The following is a 21,615-nucleotide window of genomic DNA, read 5'->3' on the forward strand; positions in this document are numbered from 1 at the left end:
AATCAAGAATTTTCCCTAGTCGAGCTCAAGTGGTTTACAACTTAGTTCATTTACAGCCTATGCAAGTATCCTTCACCTCAAAGAAGTGATCGGGGTAGTGATGGGATTTACACATCTACTCTCCTTGTCTTGTCTTGCCTAGTCCAAATCCATATAAATATATATATATATATATACTATATATAATTTAATAAATAATTTAATTATTTATATTGACAATTGAATCTTTTTTATACATATCTTCTTTTATAAATTTTTATTTATTTATTTTATTTATTTATTTTATTTATTATTATTATTATTTTTTTTACAGAAAATTTGCTTCTATCTCTTAAGCGCGCACACACTCACAAGTCAATTGCCTCCCCAACCCTTTTTTTAATTTTTTTTATTTATCTCTTTTACATCATTGTTGAAGCCAAATTCCTCCGCCCTGCACGGATTTTTCCCACCTCAAAGAGAAGACAAGACAAGACAAGGATGGGAAGATATCATGCTCTAATCTGAACTTGCTCCTCAAAGATATGTAAAACCAACGTCCATAACTGTCAAGTGACTTGACAGTGTAGAAATAAATGGTATACAAATTCGCCATTGAACTCACACATACATCAATCCATAACTATTTTTTGTATACTATAGAAGTATATAGACGATGCTTCTCTTATTTACAACTGACTTGGCCCTCATTTGTCACTCTCACGTAAAGATGTGTTCTACTAGTAAGCTACTTATTCATAATGGAGACATACAAGAAGTACAAGATGATTTCCATCAAAACCATCCCTATAACATTATAATACAAATGCGTAGCATCTAAGCGACACACACAAGTCTGTATAAAAAAAAAAAGAAAAAAAAAAGAAAAAAAGAAAAAAGGGAAAACACTACAATCATGTCTTTACCACTAGTACATATTCTCATTTTCGGTGTGATTTCAGTCTCCTCTCCATTCTTTTTATATGCAATCCCTATAATAATAAAATATGTATCTACTGCCTCAACAGTCTGCTTCAGGCCCCAAGACTATAATTTAAGGATTTAGGCATATATAACGGGGTAACACTTTCAATTCTCCATTTCATTGCTTCCACACCACCCTCATTCACAGGTGTGAGACCTATGAGGACGATGAGCAAAATCAGTACAAATCCAAATCATGAGAAGAAATCTCCTGTGTCCGCTCCATGAAGTGGGCTTATGAGATATTTATTGCCAAATCACAGGTGTGTGGGACCTACACCTGCGAGTAAGGATGATGTGGAAGCAACAAATAGGGAGTTGAAATAATGTTTTCCTATAACTTGATGTCGAGGCAATCCATTTTTGAGGCTGTTGAGTTTTGAGCCACACATCGTTGCATGGGATTTTGATCTAAGAACTTTCTTCTGGAGAGAGTATGAGGATGATTGAAGAATAGCTGAGCATGGGGTACAGGTTGGCATCCAGGAAGTGAGCATACTGATCATATGCAATTTCTCTTCCTGGAAGGTCAATCGTGAGGAAGTCATATGGTGTGGGCTTGCTGGTGTCCACCAAGGGCTCCCATCTGAATCCAGGCCGCTCTGGCAGTGTAATTATAACAGGTAAATGACTGGTATTGAAAGCAACGTAGATTTCTCCCTTCACTGAGTCAATCTGGGTTCAATTTCATACCTCATGAGAATGCATCTCAGTTGAATATAATTTCATCATAGAGTCTCAAAGCAAGACAGTGACATAGCAAATTGGGACTAAATCTCAGAGGATTTGTATGAGAGGTGTCAAGAGCAAAGTATTAACTTCGATGGAAACAACAGATGCCATAAAGTCTTTTTCTTTGTCCTACCCAATTATGGTAAATGTTGGCAATTAATTTGAGTGAGAAGTTCCTCTATGAAGGACTATATGCCTCATAATCTCCAGCCAAAGAAAAAAAAAAAAAAACAGATGAGAAAGTGTAATATATGAGCACTTAGTCCATGTATGGAAGTGTGAAGATAAAATATTACTGGAAAGTGAAATAAATGACTTAAAGCATATAAAAAATTGCTAATAGGATATAGTCGAGAACCCAAATCTACAGAAATCTGGAACCAAAAAGAGAATTGGTTGACAAACTATCATGTAAAATGTACTTATGATAATGCTAGGGAACCCCCATAAGCAACATGTTATATCCCAGAGCACTTCAAACTACAAACTTGACCCTTCCATAGAGCCCACTTAAAATGAAGTTATCTTCTGATTTTGACCCAGTTTGGTAAACTAAGCTCAGTTAATTGAAAATGAGAATCTGTTTTGCATTCAATGGAGCTAGTTATACTTGGTACTCGGATCTCAAACAATGATCCTGTTAGCAGAACTAATATTCCAGATGAGAAAGTATTGCTGTTATGGTAACAATATGACATGGAAGTTGACAAGAAAGCATACCAGTGTAAAGGCCACAAAACGGCTGGTTTCAGACCAGTCTGGCATCCCAGGAGTATGACCATGCCACTGTAGCTTCTCTGCTGTTGGAAAGTCATTCAAGCCAAGTGACTCACATTCACTGCAAGATCATTACTTACATTGATTGAGTGAGATAAAAAAAAAGCTCAATCAGAAAGCTAACTACTTAAAGCAAAGTCAATGATATAAAGCAGTACTTACTGGCGGAATTTAGTCATAAGGCAGCAAAATCTGAAAAAGTCTGACGAAGACTCCTCTTTCTTATCCCACTGAAAGTAATTCATCTGCAACATTTATAGCTGAAATCATTAAACATTCCGCAAATGGACTTGATTGAATGCAGAGATCATCAAGTTGTAGAGGATTACGTAGTTATCATGGCAATATGTGTTGTTGTTTCCTCCTTTAGTGTGACCGTATTCATCACCCATATATATCATTGGAACACCCTGGTTAAATAAAAATCAAAGAAAGAAAAGATTGGGGATTAGTGCATTTTGAGCACCATTTGTGCAGAAATTGCTTTAGGTCAGCCCCACAAGTTGTAGCTAATGTGCAAGGTATATTTACGTCTAATATAGAAGAAACGGTAATTGGGCAATACATTAGATCATTTTATGCATAGTTTGAACATATCAAATTTTGAACTCTTTACAACGTTTGAATCACTCTTGCATTCCCAATTTATTATATTCTAATTCCAAGCAAATTTTAATCACCTCATTTCAGGCTTTTCATTTTTTTAATGCTTTTCTTTTTAGTTATTGCTCAACATTCTTTTCCTACCCAATATAACAATTTTGATGCTATACATGCAAATATCAGGATTTCTGCCCACAAGGTACATAATGCCAACTGAAATATTCAAATTTGGGTTCTCAAATCATGTCTACACAGACTTGTTTGTGCATGTCTTAGGTTCCTAAGGGACATTCACAACCAGAAAAACTCATTTAAAATGTTATAAGAATTTCTGGCCAATAGAAATATGTTATGAGAAACAAATGAATCATTTCAAAAGATATGTAAAACAAAATATTACCAAATATGCATGGGACATCTAAACAACCTGCAATCTCTAATGTCATGTTTGTAAGTCTAAGAAACTTGGTGAACCACACGCAGATTAGTGATCCAACAACCATGATCATAACTTGTTCATCCAACCTTTCCCGAAGGTGAGAACTCCACTAAATGATAATCAACACCAGAGCATGATGACTTGATTTTTTTTGGTTAAATATATTGACTTGAATAATACCCTTAAGTTGAAAGTTAGCAAGTTTGTTTGTTTATTTTTATTTTTTAATAAGTTGAGGGGACCTTGCCCCAGGGTTTCAAATCGGAGCTTTCCCCATAGTGCCACTCTGCCAAGAAGCTCTTGGCAAGTTTAACAAAGAATGATGTTTGGAGTACCTATCTTTAAGAAACTGTAGAATGTGGCACAAAGTAGGTTTCTTAGGGCAAATAATCAAGAAAATACAATCTAGTAACATATGCTACTCATTTATCAGTTAGGTAAATACATACTTATGAATACAGAATGGGCTACACAAATTGAACCTTACTTGAGAAACCATGAGGCAGAGAAAGAAATTCCGCATTTGTCTTTTCCTCAATTTCTTCACAGAAGTGCGAGCTAACTCTCCCTCCTGAATAATTGTTTTCAGAAACGGAAAGAAAACTTGCATCTACAAGTAATAGTATATCCAACAGAACTTACAACTCAATGAATAGAATGTTGTAGTATCAAGTACATTAATGTGACAGTTACAGAAACCTTTCAGAAGATATTTGCAAAAGCAGATGCCTGCACAACTAAAATACTCTTAGATTCTTTGATGTGAAGTACTAAATTGATGTTTTATTCTATAGCATAAATGCTTATTAACTTTCCTCTTTAAAATAAAGGCCCTTTGGAAATCTCAAAATACAAGTCCAAACTACATTATAAACAATATTCTCTTGAGCACAAATGCTTATTAGCTTCTCTCATTAAAGTAAGCACTCTTCGGAAATCTCAACATACACATCCAAACTAGATTATAAACAATATTCTCTTAAGCACAAATGCTTATTGACTTCTCTCATTAAAGTGAAAGCACTTCCTCCCCCTACAAGAACAGGTGGAGGGTGAGGTCCTGGGGTCAAGATTCACAACATGCATGTGAACATTAGTAATAATGAGTAATTAAATATTATGGTCCCACAACATACATTGTTAGAAGCCTGATCATGGTATCACTAAAGTCAGTGGAAACTACATTCATATTATCTTTACTCTTGCCAAGGACATCTGATATCCTGTCCAATAAAGCAGTGATCTCCTTTCAGAGTCCAGAAACAGCAAAAATCATGAATTGTGGGATATCTTGCTAGAGGGACTAATGGCATTGTAACACCAACGAGAAACTTAATCATATTTCTCAGGAACATTCAAGTGATAGTGTGTGTGTGTGTGTGTGTGTGTATACACATACATATATCAAATACTCAGTGATTTAAAAATAGCCAACGGATTCCTAACAACACAGAATACACTCGCAATTTGCAAAATCAGTTTGAAACTTGCAAAATAGCCCTTGCATGAACATATGGTAAGTAGTAAGTGGTAAAAAAGTGTAATATTATTCTCTTTTCTCTTCTCATTTAGAAATTATAACCCCCATTACCATTAATATTATTCATTTGGCCAGTAATTTATTACTATCATATCACTGAATTTTTCTTTACACAACAGATATCACTCCAAGGATTCCAAGGCCATGCTGCATCAATGCAACTGAACATTTATGTTAAGATGTCAAGATCCGAACAATCATGAAAACAGATATATGCACAGCCAAAAAAAAAAAAAGAGGAGATTCATCCAAAGGAAAAACTTAAATCTTATCGAACATATATAAAATCTGAGGAATTATAGTGAGTGTAGCATAAATGGTAGAGTAACCAGGGAACAACCATGTTACTATCCTTATTCCTATTGAAGACAAATTGATCCACATGCTTGTTGATTATATGTCAGCACAAAGCTGTGTCAAAATTTTTTTATATTAATTTTTTATTATCAAACTTTGGGCCTTAAGAGGTCACCATTGTGGAAACCTTGAATCCCATATACCAACATTAATGTAAGTGATCTTTTCACACAGAGTAACACCAAGCATTAAGCCATTAAGCAAAGTCCAAATGCAGAAATCAGAGCACATGTGCAAATAAAAATTTTACCTGTCCGCAGTTCCAGCTATTATTATGATTCTCTCCATCCTTGTTATCCTCCCCATTTGCTAAGTTATGTTTGTTGTTATAGGTCACTAAATCAGCCAAAGTAAAACCATCATGTGCACATACAAAGTTGATACTGTTCCACGGTTTCCTTCCTCCTTCCTGGATCATGGAAATAGTAAGGGAAGCTGCTCAAGAAAATCATTTAGCATAGATGATTTTACATATTACATCATAGAATTTTATCGCACTTCTGTTTTTTATATATATATATATTTGGGTATCGCTCCAAAATGGTTTATTAACACAGAAATCAAACATTACAATTGAAAAGGAACATTGTAAATTTTCAATTTAATGAAATAAAAAGGATTTTCATAGATATAGAATGAAAGAAATACAACAACAACAGCAATACCCGGTATAGATTAGGGCTCCCACAAAGGCATTCAGCGAAAGCCCCAGAAAAGCCACCTGTGCCCTTAATAAACTGCCGCACTGTGTCACGATACTGAGAATGACAAGAAAATACATATCAAATCTCACCCACACATTATGCAAAATGATGGTAAATGTATGTAAAAACTTAAGTATGGTTTCCAAGAAGGTTATATGAAAAATAGCAATCAGAACTGCACTGTGTACAGATGTCAATGGCCTGGGAGGAAAGGGACAATAGAAGGTCAAACAACTGGAGGTAGAAATAGGATTGAGATTATATCTCAAAACTCAGAGAGGCTTAAACACTGAACACCAAAATTGTCCATTTTTAACCTATCAACGACTGTTATGAGATCTATTGATTTTGAAAAGTTAGCTTAGTCTATATATATATACACGCACATAGTGCGATTTGAGTTAATAGAGCTCATTGGTGCTTAGTCTTAAAAAAATTTGAAAAGCCTAATGGTGCAACCATTGCATGGCTAGAGAAAAAAAAAATCCTTTTTAGAAGCCTAGGATTAAGGCAAAGCCGAAGAATAATTGTCTATAGTAGTTTAGTAGGTTATGAGCATTTTCTGATAGGAAGGTTATTAGCATTTTATATTATGTTTTGTTTGATTTTTCTAGGGTCAAGGGTATTTTCATAATTTTATAATTGTCAGTTGGGCCTTGGGCTTTATTTATTAATAGGTAAGTCTTATTTAGTTTATGCATTTTTATGTGTGAGGGCTTTGGTCCAATTCAATTAGGATTTGGTTTACTAGTCAAAGTAAGAGTTCTATTCTACTATTAGGAAGAGTTAAGATCAAGATATAAGAGTGTCATTGTCCTTTGTACTATGTTTCAGTGGGCTCGTATTTGGGGTTTTGCGCATTATATTTCTATTTCTGATTTCCTACAATCTGCTAGCTTTAGTTCTTGAACTATGTGTATTTTTTCCATGCTCAAAGTGTTCATTTCTTTCAATAAAAGTGTTATTACCTATCAAAAAATAAGTGCCATTGTACTCCAATATGATAGATTTGATTAATAAAAATATTGTGTTAACTTATCAAAAAAACATTTGTGTTATGAGTATTGAGGCACACGGGTCTTATTTTACTCTTTTACTTTTTGTCTCCTCTCTTTCTCCTCTTTTTGATATTCTCACTGTTTCACCAATACTATTCACACTACTATACGATAGACGTGCACTGTTCACAAAATGTCCCAAATACCATGATTGAATAGAAAGTTGGATCTATATTGGAGCTCACCTCAATTGCCCCATCTATCCTCTTGAGGAAAAGTTTGGTTTCAAACCTTGGTTTGAATAGGAGAAGTACGCCATGCTAATGTGCCTTGGATGGTCCACTTCCCTACTAAAACCCTAGTCATTCTTGAATACTAATGCTTCTCTTTAAAAGCTCTAACCCCGAAGTCCATAATTCCTCCTAATTCTAAGCCTACAAATTTCCCAATTTATCCTACATCAAAGCCAATACCAAAAAAATTGAAAATCTGGGCATGGATTATAAAGCCTTTGAGAAGACAAATTGCTTGGAAGTTGCTGAGGAAAACTATTGTCAAATCTACAGTATTATGATCAGGGCACCATATTTGACCACCTAACCTGCGTGTATATTACAAGCCCTATACTTGAAGATGCGTGAACAAAATTGTAAGCAACAATAATTTTGTGAAGCCCTTCCAGAAATTCAAATAGATGTAGGATGAATTCCAGGTTCTAGTTCACATACGCAATCCAAGCAAAGGTTCTTTATAATGGAGCAGTTGACAAAAGTGGATTGTTGTGTAGTTGATTAACAAGCAGATTAGTCACTAATCAGCATACATCTTTGCAAATTACATGTGGAACAAATAGAACGAGGAAAAGGCAAAAGAAAAAGAAAACTAGTACATGCAAGTTACAACCAAGGTTTACTTGTATGACCTTTCTACCTTAGTGTTCACAAGTTTAGGATTGTGCACCAAGTGGTTTTTAAAATAAGGGGGAAGGGGGGGGGGGGGTAGAGAGAGAGAGAGAGAGAGAGCAGATGGAGTATAATGGGACGCTTACATTTTGCATGTTGTACAGTATATTTGTCAAAAAAATTTAACTGGAATGAAGAATACAATAGTTGAATATCAGCTCTGACCTTCCCATTCCATTCTGACCAAATACCCCAGTGAGGAAATGTGCCAACTTGGTATAGGCCACCCGTATCCCATGCTTCAGCAATAAGCTATTTGAAATAGGCATAGAATAAATTTAGTTGTAATCCTTTTGACAATTTGGCAGATACACAGCTAAGAATAACCGCTAATCAATAGTTGAAACCAGAGAAAGATCTTGCGCAATAAAATAAAGAAAAGTTAGATACACTGCATTACAGCAAAAATTCAGAGGCTAGACATACAACAAATGTTAGATAAAGAAAACTAGATTTTAAACATTATAAGAATTAAAATGAAATAAAAAATGGATACATTTAAGATTCTGCCCAGAAGAAAATAAATCCAAAGAAATTAATACATCTAAAAGCAGCAATGTTTAAGGCCTTTGGAGTGGTGTGTGGACATTTTTCCCCAGGGCACTTTGCTAGGTAATAATTCATCTTTCTAGTGTAAAAGCTAATTAGCAGCAACCTGTATTACACAGTCAGTCATAAACTGAAGAATACAAAGGCCGTCCTATGTCAACTAGTCAATAACTTGTAATTGGATTTAGATTTTGACAGTCACACCGTCGGGTTAAATATTATCTTCATAGTTTCCACACATGTCCATTTTTTTTATCATTATTTGGATAAAATTTTCAACCTAATCAATAAAATCAATATTTTTTTTTTTTTTGAAAACTAACAAACTAAAATTTTAGACATTTTATAGATGAGATTGTTCTTAATATTTTGATAATCTTGATATTTGTTGTGCATGAAAGGCATAGGAGACCATGTAATCTATCAGTGAGATTATCAAATTTCTCAAATAATGAGTTATTAAGTAGAGTAATATTGACAATAGTTACCTTAGATGCAATTTGAATTTAATCCTGTATATACCAAAAGTCTGTGGATCATCTCCTTATTCACTGTCATGTGGCAAATTCTTTATGGGTTTTTATGCTTCAGGCTTTTGGTATTCAATGGGTCTTGCCTAGCTCTGTGGTGGAATTATTATTTTGTTGGAATCATTGGCTTGGGAAACATGATTCAGATATTTGGAATTTAATCCCAGGATGTTTGATGTGGACTGTATGGATGGAGCGTAATCGTTGGTACTTTGAAGATTCTAAGAAGTCTTTGGTTGAGTTAATAGGCCTGTGCCAGAGAAGTCTTTTTGATTGGTCTCGGTGCTGGGGTTTTACAAAATGTTCTTCTATTGTTCAGTTTTTTTCTTCTCTTAGTTTAGTCTCTTGATTGTTTTCTGTGGGATTTTGTTTTGTGCTTTGCCGTGTTCATTCTCATGAACACATTGTATGTTTCTTTTTCCATTTTCATCAATAATAATTCTTATATTACCTATCAAAAAAATATATTAAGATTAAACCAAACACTCTTCCTCCCCCCCCCCCTTCTCCCCAACGTGCATGCCCACTAACAATCCTAAACAAAGAATGGGCCTAAAGAGAATGCAGGCCTTGCACATTCCATCAGAAGAGAAGAAACAAGAGTAGCAAAGCTTGAACCAAATAGCTTCTCGGTTAGTCAAGGCTAACCAATTATCCCAAAAACCTAAACCATTAGGAAAGGGGCCAAATTAACAAGCTTACATGTTGAATTGTCTCATAATAGAATCTATGCCAAATGATATAGGCAGATTATTTGGAGCTTCTCCATGCCATCAAAATTCAAAGGAGATGTGCAAATTCATTTCTCCTCATAGGCATATGGAAATTGAATCAGTATTTGTCTAATATTTTGGTTTTGTGTTAATATAATGTTATTAAACAGGTCAGATCATTTTCACACTGCTCTTTGATGTACTTAGACTTTTGAGAGATGAAAGCCTTGAGAAAAAGAGATTAAGATTTACAGGGGAGAATAAGGAAGGAATCTACAGTAAAAACCTTGACTCCATGAAGTATTGGATCGTTACTTATCATGTCAATCAATGGAGGGCTGCTGAGAGGGGAGCCAGTCGTCATCCAGTCACCTTCAATTGAATTCCCATAAACATTAACTGCATCCCAGAGACTGTAGAGAAAGAAGGAATGAAATTATTTATTAAAAAAAGGGGAAAAACATCAACCCCCAGTTTGAATTGAGCTAGGTAAGATAGTTTTAGCACATAACCTGCTGCCCCTGGTCATGATAGAGGCAAGATCAAAGCGAAATCCATCAACATGCATCTCTGTTACCCAATATCTGTTACAGAAAATAGAAATGAAGACCTTCAATTCCATATGACAGTAATATAACAGATTGCAACTCAAAAATACAAAATTGAAACAAAGTCAAAACTATAGAATATGGGCAAACTAATAACGGAAACTAAAAAGTGAAGTGTGTGTAACATACACCTTCATTACCTGAGACAGAGATAGAAGAGAGGGAATAAAACCAATAAATATACATGAAATTGCAAAAGATTCAAGCATATAGCAAATAGCACAATGTTATCACTAATCTACCAAACAATCAAAAGCATTGACAAACTAAAGTCACTTCCTTAGATTCTTCTACTTTATTTCCTAGTGGTGGAGACTGAAATAGTTCTCATGATGTTTTTGATGGTGATCATGGAGGCCCTTTTTTTGTGGAGGTTGTTGTATTGGCGGGTGAGGTGATAGGAAGTGTGATCATTGTGGATGTACCAATCATATTGAGCCTTATTATTGGGTTAAATATAGCAAGATCGATTATATGCATCAGGTCATTGACAAAACTATCTACTTTTACTCTTGGGTGCAACTCCTAGTTCTGGTTCTTGTGATGCACTAACAATTCAGCCTAGCAATCTCATTCAGCAATTGTGCACTGCACTTTGTTCTTCTTCCACTGCTACATTAAGTTATTCAGGTAGTGCTGCATGTGTGGTTGTGATGCAGCCAGGAAAGATTGATTTACTATTACTTTGCTATTTACCTATTCAAGAATTAAGGATATTGTGTTAGTTTAATTGAGTCTATAATTATCTATGAGATCCTAAGTGTCTTAGGTTTTATTTTCTTTGAGTCCAATTTAGTCTTTTATTGGTCTTTTAGTTTAGTAGTCAAACTAGGAATCCTAATACTACTTATACAAGAAAGCGTCTTTATATATATTTATGCTCAATGCATTCAAAAGAGTTAGGGTTGATTGGTAAACTTATTGAGAATTTTAAGCATTGAGGCATGTTGGCCTTTGAATGTTCTTTTCTCCTTTCTCTTCTCTCTTTTCTTCCTCTTCTTCTCTTTCTTGTGGTATTGTTTACGGGTATTGTTCATACAACCTCTGAAAGTCATAAAACTTCTCTTTTTCTTCTTCCTTACAACCTTAAATCAAGCCCTTTCTTTTACCTATCAAAACCCAAATTTCCACATTATTCCTTCTACCAAATAGCCACCAAATAACTCATCAAACTAATTTTTATTCCTATCAAAACCTCATCTCTCTTTCTTCGACAATTCTAAACCTTATCTTCACAAATTCTCCTAACAGTAAACCCACACAACCACACGTAAAAAAAAACACCTAATTCGTCCTTTGCCAGGTTGATTCCCCACCTTCTTGGGTCATTGACTCTAGTGCTAACTGCTAACAAACATATATCTGGTATATTATCTTTCTTTCCTAATTTGACTCATGTTCAACACCAACACCAAATTGTTTTAGCTGACAATTACTCTTGGCTGGTGCTTGGGAAATGTTCTCTTCAAACTTCCAATTCATTATCTTTACCATCTAGGCTATATGTCCTTAGTTTTCCTTTTAAACTGCTTTTTGGTAGTCAATTGACTAAAGCCTTGAAATGGGAAGTTTTTTTTTCTTCTACTTCTTTATCTTTCAGGACCTCCAAACCAAGGAGATGATTGATTCAGGGTATGAGAAGGACAACCTATATTACCTTTCTCTCTTCATACTTCTCCCCCTTTTTCATCTCACCAAACACTGAACTTCCAAACTATATGATTCAACTCATGCAAATGACGGATATAAAATCATATCATAAAGGCACATTCTAGTTTCCAAGGAGTTGTCCATTCATGGCTCTAATTAACATTTAATTTCTGTAATACAACCGTATTCAATAATATCACCTCAGCCATATGAATTATGGTTAGTTTTGCTGCCATGTCTTCCAAGTGTAACTAGAAAATCTCAACATGCATTCAACCTGTGACTTTAAAACCCAAAAGAAGTTTTTTATTATGCAAAAATCAAACTGAAGAGACAAGATATTTTAGTAAAAGAATGCTTGTTGTTACGCATCTTTATTATTATAATTTCTATAGTTTCTCTTATATGTCTTTATGAATAAATATTTTGAGTCTGTCAAATATTGATATGTATATCCCTAAAGAAGTCAATATACATAATAAACTACCATTTAGAATATTCAAACAAGAATTTATCAAAACTTTTTCTAGGTAAAGCGGGAAATGTCAGGAAATAACATAGGATGAAATATCTTTTATAAAAAATTCTGATAAATCTACCTTAAGCAGTCCACTATAAATTGACGTACAACAGGATTGTTGCAATTGAATGTGTTACCACATCCAGAATAATTATAGAACTCTCCCTGTAAAACCATTAAAGAGTCACAATAAATAATCTCAAGGGATATCAAATGAGGAAGACTGAATTAGAAAAATGAAATAAAGAATTTGCAATGTTGTAAACTAAAGCTAGCTTAAAACATATTGGGCCATGGAACCCTCACTCGAACACTTGTAAACCAATACTGCACACGATCATAAGATGTTCAAGCACCAACATGGTCAAACTTGTGTCTATAGGTGGCTAATTTATTTATTTGGATTGAAATGTAACACAAGTGAATTAATCTGGTGGTTTGTTTCAAATTGATAGCAGCTATGAGATTAATGTATAATTTCATACACATGGAAATAAAAGAAAAAAAATGCAAAAAAAAGAAAGTTTAAAAATTCTTAAGCAGAAAAGTAAAAAAAAAGGAAGGAGAAGAAAGTAAGAGCAAGGATATTGATCAAAACCTGAATGGGCCAGAATGGACAGAATCAAAAGGAAATGGACCATATTTGATGAAACTAGTAAAAACACCAAGCAGATTAACTAAAAAAACCTAGCAGGCATAAAATGGGAGCCTTCATGTTCTGCTTCCCCAACAAAACAGAGAAAATTTGATGACACTAGTAAAAAGAATTCCAAATTAACAAATCAGTCCAATTTAAGAGAAGCAATTGCATGTATGTCATTTCCTTAGAAGCATATCATCATTTTCTTTCCATTCACTTTGTGCTACATATATCATAGATATACACACCTATATAAGATACATATTACTTTACCATTTCAATTTCTTAAAAAACAACTCTATTTATTAACATGGGAAGGAGTCCACAAGCTAGACAACTTCTTTGCATACAACATATATGTCTAGTTATTCTCCGGTCAACCTCATAAAAGGAAAGATATTAGATTGGTTTACAGGTTTCCGTTCTTAAAAATTGAATAACCTTTTTCATTAGTTATACATTATATGACCATACTTACAGGTTTTAATAGACTGTCTTCTTCTTCTTCTTTTTTTGATAGATAATAAAAGATTTCATCAACCAAGAAGTAAAGATACACAAGGAAACAATGGATTATGCTGGATGCATGCACAAAAGTTCCTTAAAACAAATTGCAGGTACAATATATCCATGAAATCAGAAAACATTGGAGGTCTACTAGACTTTGTCATCTAATAAATTCAATGACCATAATATTTGAACAAACTGCAAAAGTGAGAAACTTTCCAATATTAGAATTATGTGTGCTTCTCTCCCAAAAAAGAAGAAGAGAAAAGTCTATGGAGGAGCAGTGAGTATTATTAACATTCTCCAAAAGTTTTCATTATTTATACAGAACAGCGCATACAAATTGTAAATTTCAAAAAAATACCTTAGGTGCAAGCATGTAATAGACACTATTATCAACACCTCTAAAAGACAAAAGAGGGCCATTTTCGTTCCCTTCAGCTGTGTGATTGAAAACCACGTCCATGATCACCTGCTTAAGTAGATTTGGAATTTAAACCTCACCAAAAAAAGGAAAGAAAGAAACTAAATGCTTAACCATATTGCAATTAATTGCCACCTCGATTCCTTGTTTATGTGCTTCTCTAATAAGAAGCTTGAATTCATATATTGCATCACGGCCACAGTTACGCACACCAGAAGAAGAATATTTTGCCATGGGTGAAAAGTAATTTACAGTTGAATATCCCCAAAAGTTAACCCTGTACAAGAAATGATATTGCATTATAAATTATATGACTAAAATGTGCCAACATGCTGTTTGTCAAATTATATCATAATTTCAGAAATAACAAATTTTGTTCTTTTTACCTCATTTTGAGGGGAGTCAAATTAAAGATGCTGTGAAATAGAAATTCTTTTCATTGTTATATAGATGCAAATTTTATTCTCTTTACTTTTTCTGGGAGGGGGAGTAGTAATGTGTCACTATTTCTTAAATTCTTCAACACAGTTCAAAGGTTGAATGACAAAGGACAGAATTAAGATGATCAGTGGTTGCAAAGAAGGAAGACAAGAGAGGTCCAAGCGCTGTTAATTGGCTGTGAACAGTAAACCCCTTCCTTCCAAGCAATCCGAAAGTGATGGTCCTGTGTCACAATCAACCACCAGTCCCCACCACGTAGAGCATCCTAGGACTCATGGAACATTTCTCATCCAATCCAAAGGTATCTAAATTTTTAAGGGGACAACCCCAAGTATGAGGTTAGAGTCCTGGACCATAAAAGGGGACCCAGGTCCCTAGTCCCCAATCAATTGAGATGTGACATGTCAGTGACTATGTGGCACTCATATTAGGCATGTGATACAAACTGCAGATTGTGGCATGTCATTCAGTAGTTGGCTACAAACACTAATTAATAAAATGTTGCATAGCCCGAAAGAAAAAGTTACTAAATGAAATTTAGAACATCATTGCAATATTTAATAAAAAAAATTTAGGTTGAGGCATTGTACTTGTGGTCACCCAAGACAGAGTTGTAGCTGGAATACTCCAATTCATTGAACTCATGACATGGCATTAACTCTATACAATTTACTCCAAGTTCCTGAAAGATAAACAATACCTCTTGAGGACATTTAGCAGTGTATGATCATACATTTTTTTTATGATAACTTCAACAAATCATTGCAGCCGTTATCAGATGATTACATATATCATGTTGTTGTAAGATATTACTCAAGCATCATTCTAATTGTAATGAACTACATATTACAACTACAAAATCTTCCTCATTAAAAGCTGATGTCAGACAATAAGTTAAATATATATAATTTTAGTACTTTTTTTTATAGGTATAATTTTAATACTTATGTATCTATTAATTTTTTTATCTCCATCATATTTATAACCTACACTTTTAAAAAAATTGTGTCAGAGATTTAATGCAATTTGTTGTTTCAGGAAGTGTGTTTTGGGCCTAAAAATTAATTCCCTAACACAGGTTAAAATTATTCACATGTAGGCAATTGCAATGATAAAACTATTTTGCCTCTAACTTGATACAAACTCATAACACTCCCCCTCAAACTGCATGTTACATAACAAATCCAAACGTATCTTGCACAAAGCTTTGGTAAACATATGAGGCACTTGAGCTCCCGTAGAGAATTGAAGTAGCAATTACACCAATTTCCACTCTTTCTCAAACAAGATGAGAATCCACCTCTATATGCTTAGTCCACTTATGAAACACAGGATTAAAGGCAATATGAATCACTAGTTGATTGTCACATAGCCATCGGAAATTTCACATCAAACCTTATTTCCTCAAGTAGGAGCTTAATCCACATAAGTTCACCTGACGTATGTGCCATTGCCCTGTACTCCACCCCTACACTAGATCCAGAGACAACATTCTACTTCTTACTTTTCCAAGTAATTAAGTTTCTGTTTAGAAAAATGCAATATCCAATAATAGACCTGTCTTAAGGATATTCCAGCCCAATTTGAATTTGTAAATGGTTCTACTCGTAAGTGACCGTTAGTTCTATACCAAAGACCACAACTTGGATGTGCGTTAAGATACCTTAGCATCTAAGAATGACCTCTCAACGTGGAAGACAATGAGCTGCCACATACTGACTCACAACACTAAATGCTAAAGATATATCAATTATCTAGGTGAGTAATGGTAGGATAGTTAAATTTGCCAAAGAGGCGACAATATCTCTTAAAAAGATTAGATAATAACTCCTCCTGATCCACATTTAGTTTGACATTAAGATTGGATCTTCATAAAAGACTTATGAGAATGAGACCAAGATCATTGTGGAGATTTCATTTAATGATAAATAATCACTAATGAATATAATATCCCTTTTTCTTCAGTCTTTCAAACGGCAATTATAGAAATAACATACTAATCCATTCTTAAAAGGGTGAGTAAATTTTACACTAGCCATCAGACTACAAAATAAGACTGTTAGCATGAATAATATTTTTGAACTTTAAGTGCATATACTATTCAATTAATTTAATATAGTTATCTAAAAAGCCTCAGAGATTTGTTTTGGTTCTCTAAATTATACCTTTAAGTGATGAAGCTTCTCCACAACACCAAGGTATGTACCAGGGAACTCAGTCCTACTAGATTCATGCCTTGTAAATCCTCGCACATGCATTTCATATATAATAAGATCTCTCTGTGGATACTTCAAAGGCAAATCTCCTTCCCAATCAAACTGCTAACAAGCACAGGAAGAAACGATCATTAATTTCAGAACAAAGCTTAACAATGATATAAATAGAAAAAGAAACTTTAGATTGGTTGAATGATACAGGACAATAATCTCTAAGAGAGGGACTTGTATTTGGGAAACAAAACAAGAATAAAACCAAGGGATATAACCTAGGAATCAACTCCTAGGGTTTGCTTTAAATTTAATATTTTATATAATTCTCTTGTGCTTTACAAAATATACAATATCATGATTTTTGATGGCCGCAATCAAAATGAAGACATGAAGTGCATGGTTGAAGACATTGTAGTGTGGGCTTTTGAGTTGTGGAGCTTTGTACTTAGGACGTTTGGGATTCAGTGGGTATTACCAGAGAAGGTTCATGATTTATTATGTGGGTGGTGAAATTGGGGACCGAATCTTCTTTTAGATAAATGGAATCTTGTTCCTTTATGTTTGCTGTGGACTATATGGAAGGAAAGAAATCGACATTCTTTTGAAGATGTAGAGTTCACGTCAACTCAATTGCTAGCATCTTTTATTAGTTCTCTTTATGAGTGGTCTTTTGTGTCGAGTCTCACAGACGGTAACTATGTTCAATCTTTCATAGAGTCAATTCATATGTAGATATTTTTTCCATTTGTAATTCTTTAGGAAACTTCGTGGCTTTTTCATGAAGTAGTCTCGTTTTAATAAAATTATTCTTACCTATCAAAAAAAAAAAAAAAAAGGAGCATGATTGAATCACACTATACCCAAAAGGCAAAGGCCAAATGCACTAGAATGTTCAGTTTTGATTTCAATGCCAAACAAAAGCAATGCAATCCTAAAAAATATATAATCATCACCCTCACTAAGCATAGGACCATTATCATTGTCATCACAAGTCGTATTGGTCATGAAAAGTAATAAGCATGTTTTTCAGGGGGTAAACCCCAGTATCTTCATATTGAACAAGAACAATGAAAAACATTGTTACAAAAATCATTGAAAAAAAAAATTCTTAAAAATCTAGGCAGAGATTTTGTGACAACAAAGTGACACATGTTTGACTGTATCATAAGACAAACCTATTTACATCTAACCTTTAGCTCCTTAATAGTAATATAATTATATAAAACATTAATAAAATTAGAAAGTAATAATAATAAATAAAAAATCCCACAGTTATTGAAGTAAATGCAGTAAGTACTACCTCATCATCAAAAGAAGGTACCGTGCAGGCCATTTGGGGCCAGCAATTACCATCAGCTCCTAAAGCACCAAACTCCCCTCTGCTTATAACAGCCTATACAAATGAAAAGGAAATCAGAGTCCATTGCATTTTAGAAGCAAAACCTGGATTTCCAAAAAAAGAGCCATGCATAAATTATACCATCTAGACATAGGAAGCAAATGATCTACCAAACTTAGCAGTCAAAGGAGTGAAATATTTTGGTCATAGAAAAAATAGTTAATAAGTACATATTAAATGTATTTAGGAGTAAAAAAAGAAACATAAAGGGTACAACAATGTAAATAACTCATGCAGGCCACTAACTTTTGCATAAGGATCCAATAGAATCCGAGAAAAATCATAGTAAAGCCCTTCGTCTGGGGAAAATTTTCCATCAAATTTGTAGCCATAAAGCATGTCTTTGAAGTCTCCTTTCAGGAATACATGCCAGACATCACCTGTCTTATTAGTCGATGGATCAAGTGAGATTTGCTCAGCCACTTTATTCTGCAGAGGTAAATGGCTAAAATTAGTTATACATGCTCCAACAACTATGAGACTTAAAGACTCATAAGTTTGATCAATGACTCTTAAAAGAGTATCATTAATTCAAACAGCTGATCTTGTAAGCCTCAAAACTCATGAAATATCTCTGCTAATTACAACATGCAACAACTCCTTGGCATAAGAATAAGAAGGCCATAAAAACCATCGGTTTCCAAGATATACAACAATTCACATATTTCATCAAGTAGCACATACATCCATAATGGTCCAATGAAATTCATAGACGTGGGAAGAAATCTTGTCAAATAGATATTTTTTCTTTTGACAATCTCTTGAGCTTTTAGTTCTTATAGTAATATGTGTATTGGAAATTATTATTATTATTATTATTTTTTATGACATAGAAGAACTTCACTCAGATTAGTTGCACGTCGTAGAGCATACTGTATAACAATCCTCACTGTTAATCAAACTCTTACAGACAACTAACCCCACCCACCAGAACCAGTTACCGGGTAATCTAGGAGCTTTTCCCCCTTGACGGGCTAAGCAGTTTATCCTCATGTTCACGAGGCACGTGTATTGAAAATTATTGTAATTAGGATCAGGAAATTTACTAATAAGGCCTACTTTTCCCTCAAAAGGATCAATGAGTCCTAATCCATTTTTTGAGGAATAATATATCCTATTGTCAAACTTTCTTTCCAAATAAGTTCAACCACCTATAATTAAAAGTAGAGCCAATAAGTGTTGTAAGACTTGATGGTTGAGAAGAGCAAGAGCTTTCAATATCTTTGAGCAATAATTCATAAGAGTTGAGAAATTAAAGAGAATATGAATCATAGGATAAAAGGTGAGTGGGTGAAGTGGAGAGGCAAATCAAGAGTATAATGTGATCATAGAGTATCTATGTAGTTAAAGGGAAAATTTCATAAGATTGATATACTAAATGTTGGGCTGTTAAGAAACAACATGTTCATAAAATGAGTGTAGTTAAAATGAGAATGTTAAGATGGAAAGTGAAAATTCAAAGAAATATAGGATCAAAATGACGAAATTCCCTCAAAGATAGGGGTGGCCCTACTAAAGATAAGTTGAGGGAGACTCGCTTAAGGTGGTTTGATCATGTCCAAAGGAGAGCGATTAATGCACTAATGAGGAATAGTGAGTTGATTCAAGTTGAATGAGTGAAAAAAAAGGTAGAGAAAGATCTAAAATAACATTAGTAGAGGTAGTAATAAATGACATGTCAATTAAGGAAACTAGCCTCATCACACGCGCTTTGCGCGTGCGATGAGGGAATTTTAGCAAAATAAAGAAGAAAAACTCAGTGTTTTTATTATATATATAATTTTTATTCTGTGAATTTAACAGGAGAGTGCTTTTTTAGCAAAAAAAAGATTCTATGTTTTTATTTTATATATATAATTTTTATTTTGTGAATCTAATTTATAAATGGATAAAGTAATTTAAAAATTAACAGGAGAGTGATCCTATTTTTTAGGTAATATTTTAGTAGAAGTTAGAGTTGCATTTCTACCAGATTATCCTTTAGTTTTGTCTCTACTTAAATATAGGGGGTGTTGGGGTATTTTTGAACTAAAAAAATAAGGAATCCAAATATGGGAAGCCGCTTAAATAATAGTATAGATAACATATAGTTGACGTATGATTGAACAGAACAACACGAAAAAGAATGCAAGAGACTTCTCTGATTAGTTTATTACGAATCCGTGAAGTGCACTAGAGCTTATATAAGATTAAGCACCCATCACCATTTGAACTAAAAATTCCCTTCAGCATTAGTTACTTAGAAACAGCATTAGTATTACAAAATAACATACTCCCCTAAAACCCCATTTGCGATGTAGAATATATTGACCACCAAAATTAATTTTTCACAACAATTAAGTTGGCAAAGTTTTCAATTGGTCCCATCACTAACTTTACTTTTGTCATCTAGCATTCACTTTTTTACAAAAAAAAAAAAAAAAAAAAGAATAAAATGGTTTCAGTGGTGGAGCCAGAGGAGAATCAATTATAACTTTCACAAAGTTGTAAAATTTGTTGTGAAAAAACATTGCCCCTAAAGTTACTGAATGAATAGAAATTGTATCACAAAATAACATACTCAAATTCAAATTCAAAGTCCTAAACAACATTTACAAAGTAAAAATACATTGATCACTAAAAAGAGAAAAAGAAAAGAAAAGAAAGCGAAGTCACTCACTTCGTGTAAATCGGAGAGAGAGATCAAGCAGAGAGTGGCGGAGACGGCATTGGCAGAGAAGATAGCGAAATTGACACCGCCGTCGCGAGCGGTGGCACCAAATGGCGTCGGAGAACCCCTATACACCTCGAACCGCTCCGATTTCGGCTTCTCCTTCACCGCCACGGCAGTGTCGACCTCGGCTCCACCACCACTTTCTCTCGTCGCATTCACGATCTTCAATCGAGGAGGACCGGGACCGCTTCTCTTTCGGTTTCGGAGAGTAGTAGTAGTACTTAATACCAATCGTCGAGAAGTTTCGAGAGGATTGTTGAGAAGTTTAGGGGTACATGATAGTAAGCGTGAAGCAAACTGAGCTGTTAGCCCCATTTGGTTTGAAGCTCAGTGAAAGTGAGAGTGAGAGTGAGACGGGTATAGAGGCATAGGCATCTCACAAGTCACATCTGATCTCAAGTCTATGGAGCTCGTGAGTGAGAGAGCTATTGATTATTATTTGATTATTATACCTCTTTCTCCTTGGCGCTTTCTACCTAAATTGATGGGACCACTTGATTTTTTGTACTTTTTATTTGTTGATCGATGGTTATGCAAGTAAGATCTGGTGCAACAGCTCGTTTTGAGTGAGAGAGCTATTGATATTTGATTTTTCTTCTTGGCGCTTTCTACCAAAATTGATGGGACGGGAGCGGA

General features: G+C 34.3%; 1 protein-coding gene across 3 annotated transcripts; it reads right to left on the minus strand.

Moving 5' to 3' along the window:
* Positions 1-714: 714 nt before the first annotated feature.
* Positions 715-21,415, minus strand: LOC115967798 (isoamylase 1, chloroplastic). 3 transcript variants are annotated; one of them, XM_031086944.1, is made up of 18 exons: positions 20,926-21,414; positions 18,513-18,695; positions 18,168-18,260; positions 16,823-16,975; positions 15,248-15,339; positions 14,352-14,493; positions 14,157-14,264; positions 12,725-12,810; positions 10,380-10,451; positions 10,154-10,280; positions 8,241-8,327; positions 6,077-6,169; positions 5,662-5,820; positions 4,002-4,085; positions 2,802-2,882; positions 2,635-2,717; positions 2,416-2,533; positions 715-1,638 (listed from the first exon to the last, which is right to left on the minus strand). In XM_031086944.1, the coding sequence occupies exons 1-18, from the start codon at positions 21,292-21,294 to the stop codon at positions 1,375-1,377; spliced, it is 2,394 nt and encodes a 797-aa protein (XP_030942804.1). In that variant the 5' UTR covers positions 21,295-21,414; the 3' UTR covers positions 715-1,374. The 3 variants fall into 3 exon arrangements, with proteins under 3 accessions (XP_030942804.1, XP_030942803.1, XP_030942805.1); XM_031086943.1 differs by having other exon boundaries at positions 16,823-16,978; XM_031086945.1 differs by lacking the exon at positions 715-1,638 and adding an exon at positions 1,645-1,899 and having other exon boundaries at positions 16,823-16,978; positions 20,926-21,415.
* Between the last annotated feature and the right edge of the window lie 200 nt (positions 21,416-21,615).

The sequence above is a fragment of the Quercus lobata genome, chromosome 11 (genome assembly GCF_001633185.2).
Source record: "Quercus lobata isolate SW786 chromosome 11, ValleyOak3.0 Primary Assembly, whole genome shotgun sequence".
Classification (NCBI taxonomy): Eukaryota; Viridiplantae; Streptophyta; class Magnoliopsida; order Fagales; family Fagaceae; genus Quercus; species Quercus lobata.

Coding starts and splice junctions, on each gene's coding strand:
- LOC115967798 (XM_031086943.1), bottom strand. CDS start 21,294: ATGGGGCTAACAGCTCAGTTTGCTTCACGCTTACTATCATGTACCCCT. Junction 15,340..16,822: donor AGAAGCTTCATCACTTAAAG/GTATAATTTAGA, acceptor TTTATCTTTCAG/GAACTTGGAGTAAATTGTAT. Junction 14,494..15,247: donor TCTGTCTTGGGTGACCACAA/GTACAATGCCTC, acceptor TTTCTTGTACAG/GGTTAACTTTTGGGGATATT.